A 9999-nucleotide genomic window follows, 5' to 3' on the forward strand; every position below is an offset into this window, starting at 1 on the left:
AGATCTGTCACATATTTCATTAGTTCTATAGTTTTGTCTAGTCTGTTTTTTAACCTATTTATTGAGGGTTTTATCTATTTTATCTTTTTTTCCTCTTTCTTTCTTTCTTTCTTTCTTTCTTTCTTTCTTTCTTTCTTTCTTTCTTTCTGTACCAGGTATTATACCCACGGGCGCTTAACCACTGAGCCATGTCCCCAGCCCTTTTAATATTTTATTTAGAGACAGGGTCTTACTAAGTTGCTTAGAGCCTCACTAAGTTGCCGAGGCTGGCTTTGAACTCTTGATCCTCCTGCCTCAGCCTCCTGACCTGCTGGGATCACAGGCGTGCACCACTGTGACCAGCTAGAGATTCATTCTTATATCTAGGGGTTCTATTTGGTTCTCTTGAAAATTTCCTAGTCTCTCTTTTTTTTTTCAGGTTTCCTGTGGGTTTTCATTTTTGTTTCGTTTTGTTTTGGGCTTTTGGTTGTTTGGCTAGTTGATTTTTTTTTTTTTTTTTTGTCTTGGATTTTGTACCTTTCACTATTTCTTTATGCTAACTAGTTTTTTTACATTCTTTTATTATCTCTAATTCTTTTTTTTATTGGTTGTTCAAAACATTACAAAGCTCATGACATATCATCTTTCATACATTTGACTCAAGTGGGTTATGAACTCCTATTTTTACCCCAAATACAAATTGCAGAATCACATCAGTTACACACTCACATTTTTACATAATGCCATATTAGTGACTATTGTATTCTGCTACCTTTCCTTTCCCCTACTATCCCCCCTCCCCTCCCCTCCCATCATCCCTCTCTACCTCATCTGCTGTTGTTCAATTCTCTCCCTTGTTCCCCCCCCCCGTTCCCCTCACATCCTCTTATATGTAATTTTGTGTAACATTGAGGGTCTCCTACCATTTCCATATGCTTTCCCTTCTCTCTCCCTTTCTCTCCCCCCACTCATCTTTGTTTAATGTTAATCTTTTCCTCATGCTCTTCCTCCCTGTTCTGTTCTTAGTTGCTCTCTTTATATCAAAGAACACATTTGGCATTTGTTTTTTAAGGATTGGCTAGCTTCGCTTAGCATAATCTGCTCTAATGCCATCCATTTCCCAGCAAATTCTATGATTTTGTCATTTTTTATTGCTGCATATTATTCCATTGTGTATAGATGCCACATTTTTTTTATCCATTCATCTATTGAAGGGCATCTAGTTTGGTTACACTGTCTAGCTATTGTGAATTGTGCCGCTATGATCATTGATGTGGCAGTATCCCTATAGTACGCTCTTTTAAGATCCTCAGGGAATAGTCCGAGGAGGGCGATAGCTGGGTCAAATGGTGGATCCATTCCCAGCTTTCCCAGGTATCTCCATACTGCTTTCCAAATTGGCCTTACCAATTTGCAGTCCCACCAGCAATGTACAAGTGTACCCTTTTCCCCACATCCTCGCCAACACTTATTGTTGTTTGACTTCATAATGGCTGCCAATCTTACTGGAGTGAGATGGTATCTTAGGGTGGTTTTGATTTGCATTTCTCTGACTGCTAGAGATGGTGAGCATTTTTTCATGTACTTGTTGATTGATTGTATGTCCTCCTCTGAGAAGTGTCTGTTCAGGTCCTTGGCCCATTTGTTGATTGGGTTATTTGTTATCTTATTGTTTAATTTTTTGAGTTCTTTGTATATTCTGGATATTAGGGCTCTATCTGAAGTGTGAGGGGTAAAAATTTGTTCCCAGGATGTAGGCTCTCTATTTACCTCTCTTATTGTTTCTCTTGCTGAGAAAAAACTTTTTAGTTTAAGTAAGTCCCATTTATTTATTCTTGTTATTAACTCTTGGGCTATGGGCGTCCTATTAAGGAATTTGGAGCCCGACCCCACAGTATGTAGATCGTAGCCAACTTTTTCTTCTATCAGACGCAGTGTCTCTGATTTGATATCTAGCTCCTTGATCCATTTTGAGTTAACTTTTGTGCATGGCAAGAGAAAGGGATTCAGTTTCATTTTGTTGCATATGGATTTCCAATTTTCCCAGCACCATTTGTTGAAGATGCTATCCTTCCTCCATTGCATGCTTTTAGCCCCTTTATCAAATATAAGAAAGTTGTAATTTTGTGGATTGGTTTCTGTGTCCTCTATTCTGTACCATTGGTCCACCTGCCTGTTTTGGTACCAGTACCACGCTGTTTTTGTTACTATTGCTCTGTAGTACAGTTTGAAATCTGGTATCGCTATACCTCCAGATTAACACTTCCTGCTTAGAATTGCTTTTGCTATTCTGGGTCGTTTGTTTTTCCATATGAATTTCATGATTGCTTTATCTATTTCTACAAGAAATGCCGTTGGGATTTTAATTGGCATTGCATTGAACCTGTAAAGAACTTTTGGTAATATCGCCATTTTGATGATGTCAGTTCTTCCTATCCATGAACAGGGTACATTTTTCCATCTTCTAAGATCTTCTTCTATCTCTCTCTTTAGGATTCTGTAGTTTTCATTGAATAAATCTTTCACCTCTTTTGTTAGGTTGATTCCCAAGTATTTTATTTTCTTTGAGGATATTGTGAATGGAGTGGTTTTCCTCATTTCCATTTCAGAAGTTTTGTTGCTGATATACAGGAATGCCTTTGATTTATGCATGTTGATTTTATATCCTGCCACTTTGCTGAATTCATTTATTAACTCTAGCAGTTTCTTTGTAGACCCTTTTTGGTCTGTTAAATATATTATCATGTCACCCGCAAATAGCGATAATTTAAGTTCTTCTTTTCCTATTTTTATGCCTTTAATTTCTTTTGTCTGTCTAATTGCTCTGGCTAGTATTTCAAGAACTAAATTGAATAGAAGTGGTGAGAGAGGGCATCCCTGTCTTGTTCCAGATTTTAGAGGGAATGCCTTCAGTTTTTCTCCATTTAGGATGATGCTAGCCTGAGGTTTAGCATATATAGCTTTTACAATGTTGAGGTAAGTTCCTGTTATCCCTAGTTTTTCTAGTGTTTTGAACATAAAGGGGTGCTGTACTTTGTCAAATGCTTTTTCTGCATCTATCGAGATGATCATATGGTTCTTGTCTTTATGTTTATTGATGTGGTGAATAGTATTTATTGATTTCCGTATATTGAACAAGCCTTGCATCCCAGGGATGAATCCTACTTGATCATGGTGCACAATTTTTTTTGATATGCTTTTGTATTCGATTCGCCAGGATTTTATTGAGAATTTTTGCATCCAAGTTCATTAGAGATATTGGTCTGTAGTTTTCTTTCTTTGAGGTGTCTTTGTCTGGTTTCGGGATCAGGGTGATGTTGGCCTCATAGAATGAATTTGGAAGAGCTCCTTCTTTTTCTATTTCTTGAAATAGCTTGAAAAGTATTGGTATTAATTCTTCTGTGAAGGTTTTGTAAAACTCTGCTGTATACCCAGCCGGTCCAGGGCTTTTTTTGGTTGGTAGTCTTTTGATGGCTTCTTCAATTTCTTCCTTTGTTATTGGTCTGTTTAAATTGTGTTTGTCTTCCTGACTCAATCTGGGCAGATCATATGACTTAAGAAATTTATCCATATCTTCACTATCTTCTATTTTATTGGAATATAGGGTTTCAAAATACTTTCTAATTATCTTCTGTATTTCTGTAGTGTCTGTTGTGATATTGCCTTTTTCATCCCGTGTGTTAGTAATTTGAGTTCTCTCTCTTCTTCTCTTCGTTAGCATGGCTAAGGGCCTGTCGATCTTATTTATTTTTTCAAAGAACCAACTTTTAGTTTTTTCAAATTTTTCAATGGTTTTTTTTGTTCAATTTCATTGATTTCTGCTCTAATTTTAATTATTTCTTGTCTTCTACTACATTTGCTGTTATTTTGCTCTTCCTTTTCTAGGTTTTTGAGGTGTAGTATGAGTTCATTTATTTGTTGGTTTTTTCTTTTTTTGAGGAAAGAACTCCAAGAAATGAATTTCCCTCTTAAAACTGCTTTCATTGTGTCCCATAGATTCCGGTATGTTGTGTCTGTATTGTCATTTGTCTCTAAGAATTTTTTTATCTCCTCATTTATGTCTTCTGTAACCCATTGATCATTCAGTAACATATTGTTCATTTTCCATGTGATGTAGGATTTTTCCTTCCTTCTTTTATCATTGATTTCCAGTTTCATTCCATTATGATCAGATATGGTGCATGGTATTATCTCCATGCCTTTATATTTACTAAGAGTTGCCCTATGGCATAATATATGGTCTATCTTTGAGTAGGATCCATGTGCTGCTGAGAAGAACGTGTATCCACTTGATGATGGTTGATATATTCTATATATGTCGGTTAAGTCTAGGTTATTGATTGTGCTATTGAGTTCAATAGTTTCTTTATTCAGCTTTTGTCTAGAGGATCTGTCTAATGGTGAGAGTGGTATGTTGAAGTCACCCATAATTATTGTGTTGTAGTCTATTTGACTCTTGAACTTGAGGAGAGTTTGTTTTATGAACGTTGCAGCTCCATTGTTTGGTGCATACAAATTGATAATTGTTATGTCTTATTGGTGGATGGTTCCTTTTAACAGTATATAGTGTCCTTCTTCATCCCTTTTGATTAACTTAGGTTTGAAGTTGATTTTATTCGATATGAGTATGGCCACTCCTGCTTGCTTCCGAGGGCCATGTGAGTGATATGATTTTTCCCAACCTTTTACCTTCAGCCTGTGTATGTCTTTTCCTATCATATGAGTCTCCTGAAGGCAGCATATTGTTGGATTTGTTTTTTTGATCCAGGTTACTAGCCTATGTCTCTTGATTGGTGAGTTTAGGCCATTAACATTTAAGGTTACAATTAAAATATGATTTGTACTTCCAGTCATGTTTATTTATTTATTTATTTTAGTTTGGCTAGTTTTTACTTTTGGGTTATTTTCCTCCCCCTTTACTGAGATACCTCCAGCTGTTAGTTTTGGGCACTATTTTTCAATTCCTCTTCTTGTACTATTTTGCTCAAAATGCTTTGCAGTGCTGGTTTTCTGGCTGCGAATTCTTTTAGCTTTTGTTTATCGTGAAAGATTTTAATTTCATTGTCAAATCTGAAGCTTAATTTTGCTGGATACAGTATTCTTGTTTGGAATCCATTATTTTTCAGCGTTTGAAATACATTGTTCCAGGATCTTCTCGCTTTCAAAGTCTGTGATGAAAAATCAGTCATTAACCTAATTGGTTTACCCCTGAATGTAATCTGCCTCCTTTCTCTCGTAGCTTTTAATATTCTCTCCTTGTTCTGTATGTTGGCTATCTTCATAATTATATGTCTTGGAGTTGGTCTATTACGGTTTTGAATGTTTGGGGTCCTGTAGGCTTCCAGGATTTGGCAATCCATTCCATCTTTCATCTCTGGGAAGTTTTCTAGAATTATTTCATTTAATAGGTTGTCCATTCCTTTGGTTTTTTTCTCTGTGCCTTCTTCTATCCCGATTACTCTCAGATTTGGTTTTTTTATGACATCCCATATCTCTTGAATAGATTGCTCGTGGGATTTAAGCATCTTTTCTGTGTTGACTATATTCTTTTCAAGTTGATAAACTTTGTCTTCATTATCTGATGTTCTGACTTCTACTTGATCTAGTCTATTTGTAATATTCTCGTTTGAGTTTTTAATTTGGTTTATAGTTTCCTGCATTTCTAGGATTACTGTTTGATTTTTTTTTAAGATCTCTATCTCTTGGTAAAGCTCGTTCTTTGCCATTTGAATTTGTTTGTTTAATTCATTTTTAAAATATACTTTTATTGCTTGGACTTGCTGTCTCATGTCTTCTCTAATATTCCTTTCCATCTGAGTTAGGTATGCCTTGAGTTCTTTCCCTATCCCTGTTTCTGATGCTTCTAGGTCCTCCTATAGATTTAAGTTGTCCTACATTGTTTGTACTCCTTTTTTCCCTTGTTTTTTCATGATGTTCACACTACTTTCCAGTTCTATTTGATTGCTGTGTTTCTGCTCTCTTCTATAAATTTGTTTTGGTTTTTTATATCTCTATTATCTCTCCTTTGTGTTGGTAGACTATGCTTGCTAAAGTGGATTCCGCTGAGAAGGAATTCGGACGGCCGAGCTCCAGTGACGTCACCTCCCTGCTATGGTGGGCCCCAGGCTCCTTACTGGGGTGTCCGAATGGAGGGGTGGGACTGGACTGTCTCTGGTTGGTTTCAGCTCCCGGACGCCGGGGGCCGGGCGGTCTCCAGCCGCCCAGTTGCGCTGGCAGCCAGTGGGCAATCGGTCGCCGGCAGGCGGGCGGACTCCAGCCGCCCAGTTGCGCAGGCACCAGTGGGTGATTGGTCGCCGGCTGGTAGGCGGTCTCCAGCCACCCAGTCACATGGACAGCGGGTGGGCTGTCGCTGGCGGGCGGGCGGTTTCCAGCCGCCTAGTCGCACGGGCAGCGGGCTGGCTGTCACCGGCGGGCATGCGGTTTCCAGCTGCTCAGTCGCAGGGACAATGGGCCGGCTGTCGCAGGCGGGCGTGCGGTCTCCAGCCACCCAGTCGCAGGGGCAATGGGCCGGCTGTTGCTGGTGGGCGGGCAATCTCTAGCTGCCCAGTCGCATGGTCGGTTGCCGGCGGGGGGGCGGACTTCAGCCACCCAGTCGCGAGGGCCTGGCCTCTAGTCCCCTGGTTTCTCCTGCTAGTCCTGGTTTCTCCTGCTAGACCAGATTTCCCCTGAGTGATGCCTCTCGGCAGTTCAAACTGTACTCTGGGCCTGCCATTTGTTGGGCGTGGAGGGTGGCTATTGAGAACCACCCCCCCACCCCCCCCCCCGCACTCTATTTTTTTGATTTTTTCCGCTTGCCCCCACCCCACCCCACCCCACCCCCGCGCTGGCAATACAGGTTTCGTTTTTCCTGCTCATGGGAGGGGGAGTTGAAGGTCGGGTGTCTCTAGTTTTCCCTGCGTCTTTATGCAGGCTTGCTCTGATAATCCCTCCCCCGGAGAGCCTAGGAGAGATTTTATGCGAATTCCCCACTGTATGGGAGATGAGCTGAGTAACACGCACCTGTTTTATTGTTGCAATCTGTCGGAGAGTGGCGGTGGTTACTTCAGCTCTCCAAGATGGTGGCCGCTGGTTTCTATTATCTCTAATTCTTATTGGGCTAATTCTCTTTGCCATGTCTGTGCATTCTCCCATCCTGGTTAGTTTCCTCATATTATAGTTTTCCTCATTATAATTTTCTATTATGAGCTCATCTTTGGCAGGAGTCACTCTTTCCATTGGTAGCACATGCACCCTGATTGAGAAAGTGTTCCTCCAGTGTAACTTCACATAGGTTTCAGAGGCTGAGGGATTTCAGTAATCACAGGTTTGTTTGTTTGTTTTGTATCATAATTTCTCACTTTGGAACATTCATAAGGAAGGAATGGGAATTTATAACTCATACCCATATGTGATGCAAGCCTATAATTTCAATTTCTATTTTTCTTTCTTTTTTTCCCTCTCTTTTATTTTATTTTATGTTTGGTACTGGAGATTGAAAACACAGGGTGCTTTACCACTGAGCTATATTCCAAGCCCTTTTTATTTTTTGAGACAGAGTCTCTCTAAGAAGCTGAGGGCCTGGCTAAGTTGCTGAGGCTGGCCTCAAACTTGCCATCCTCCTGCCTCAGCCTCCACACTTGCTGGGATTATAGGCATGTGCCCCCACACCCAGCACACCGAGTTTTTTTTTAATAAGCCTAGCAGGTTCTACCCACAGTTCCTCACAATGCCATCTTGGGCAGGCATCTTAACATGTTCTGAGCTTCAGAGAAAATTAAACCTGTAATGTATATAAAACTCCTTGCATAGCCTTTACCACATATCAAGGCAGAGGTTCACAGTTCTGTCCTTGATACCCCTGGGCAACTTCCCCAAAACACAGTTTCCTGGATGTTATCCTTCAAACCGTCTGATTCATGAAGTCTGAAGTGGGGCCCAGAAATCTGCATTTTAAAGAGCTCCACACAGAATCCTGGTAGGCCTCCAGGTTTACAAACACTCTTAGAGGTACTCAAGAAATGTACAACACTGACATCACCCCTGAATTTCTTATGAAATAAAACCTCATTTTTTTCTCCCACTCTGATACTTCCATCTCAGATGTGGCGAGGCAGTAGAGAAAAACAAGCGTCTCATCACAGCAGACCAGAGGGAGTATCAGCAAGAACTCAAAAAGAACTATAACAAGCTGAAAGAGAACCTCAGGCCAATGATTGAGCGGAAGATCCCAGAACTCTACAAGCCCATATTCAGAGTTGAGAGTCAAAAGAGGTAAGAAGCGGGAAGGGGAGGGCTTTTCCTGGGGGACGAGAGAGGCTTGATGGGCAGCCCCCCAGCATGCTCTGCTCCTCTTGTTGAGCTGCAAACCTCCCAAGGTGGGAGGGGGGCCTGGAATCAAAGCAGCCTAGAGCATGAGCCATGGACCTTCCCCTTGTCTGTCCGTCACCCTCCGTTTTGACCTTGTACCAGTGGACTTCCCAGGGCTGGGTGCAGCCTGTGTTGGTGTCCTTGTTAGCACACAGTGTGAAGGGGATCTCAGGACCTTCACTTATTTACGAGTTCCCCAGAATCCATGTCCTTTTCTGGCGGGGGATTTCCTTCCTCTACCTCTACTTAAAAGGCTAATTTATCTTTTTTTTCTATGTTCTCCCCTCTACCCCACTTCTTAATTTCAGGGACTCTTTCCATAGATCTAGTTTCAGGAAATGTGAAACCCAGTTGTCACAAGGCAGCTAAGAAAAGCCATCTTCACCCATGGAAACTGAGGCCCAGAGACCTGGAGAAGGACTCGCTAGTACTTAGAACCAGACAGCTGCCACTCAGGACTGGTGCACACTCCATGCCGGGCAGTGCTCTGGAAACTTCAGGAGTCAAGAGACCATAGAATTACACCCAAATGCACTCTGACTAGACTCTGGCCATACTAGGGGGTTGTGTGGGGTGAGAGGATGGGTAATCAGGCTGACTGTATTTATTGAAGTGTATTTTCACGATGTACAAAAGCAAGCTTAAGCAGCATTGCTGACTGAGTGGTCAGTCCCTGTCCAACCAAGAAGTGATTTCCTCTTGCTTGTATTTGAATCTACAAGAGAAACTCAAATTGCACAAGAAAAAGTGGAAAAGTTTCCCAGAAGCCTGTTCTAAGTGAACTTCACTAGTCCCCTCTTCATGGGAAGGGAGGATGAACTCATTGAAGCACAGAACATTTTCAATAAGTCCATGAGGTAGAGGCTTACTCAAAATCTGCATATTATGATGATTAGAAATTTGGGAATAGATTATTCATGAAATTGTTATACATTCAGTAATGCTAGACTCATTATTGTATAGTTATTTTTGCTTCATTGTTTCTGTTAATTTAAACATGCATTTTTGGAGGAACACACTCAAAGCACTGATTTAGGATACATGGTACTCTGCCCTCAGCCAAGAATCGCTGAGAACACTTTCACGTAAATGGAAGCAATTCTATAACATTTAGCTTCCCCACCCCCAACCCTTATGCTTCTTCTTTCTTGCTTGCTTTTTTCCCTCTCTGGGACCAAGTGTACTTTTTTCTAAAAAGATAATATTTCTGCTTTTGTTCAGAACATTTTGCTCTTTGCTACAAAATATATTCATCATTGAATTCATTTGACTCTGTACTTTAGGAGAAAGATGAACAAAGTTATTATTTGAGAATTAAATTATATATTTTAATATGACTGATGATCTTGACTGTTACTACAGCTGGAATGAGAATTGCAAGCAAAATGTTTCCCTTTGCAACTTGTATTGTTACTTAGGCAATTTAAGATGTTATAAAATACCCAAGAAACTTTAGGGAAGAAGAAAAATGTATAATTGGGAACTTGGTCAAATAGTATTACCCAGATGGCACCTCTAATGCACTTTTTAATTTTGGTGATCATGAGAGAGAATTTAGCTTGGATATTGCAGAACTTTTTGCTTATTAGGTGGGCATTAGTTTATATTCTGAGAGAGGACTTTTTTTTTTTTTGGCACTGGAAATTGTGCACA

General features: G+C 40.4%; 1 protein-coding gene across 3 annotated transcripts in view; it reads left to right on the plus strand.

Annotated features, from left to right (window-relative positions):
• The window catches only part of LOC114080723 (dedicator of cytokinesis protein 8), a 220863-nt gene extending 211180 nt beyond the window's left edge, over positions 1-9683 (plus strand). For all 3 annotated transcript variants that reach the window (XM_034636531.2, XM_071600587.1, XM_034636532.2), the window contains 2 exons: positions 8080-8250; positions 8655-9683. In XM_034636531.2, coding sequence (XP_034492422.2) covers positions 8080-8250; positions 8655-8715 — 232 coding nt within the window. In that variant the 3' untranslated portion in view covers positions 8716-9683. The remainder of the gene's footprint in view (positions 1-8079; positions 8251-8654) is intronic.
• The last annotated feature ends 316 nt before the right edge of the window (positions 9684-9999 follow it).

The sequence above is a fragment of the Marmota flaviventris genome, chromosome 13 (genome assembly GCF_047511675.1).
Source record: "Marmota flaviventris isolate mMarFla1 chromosome 13, mMarFla1.hap1, whole genome shotgun sequence".
In the NCBI taxonomy this organism is placed as follows: Eukaryota; Metazoa; Chordata; class Mammalia; order Rodentia; family Sciuridae; genus Marmota; species Marmota flaviventris.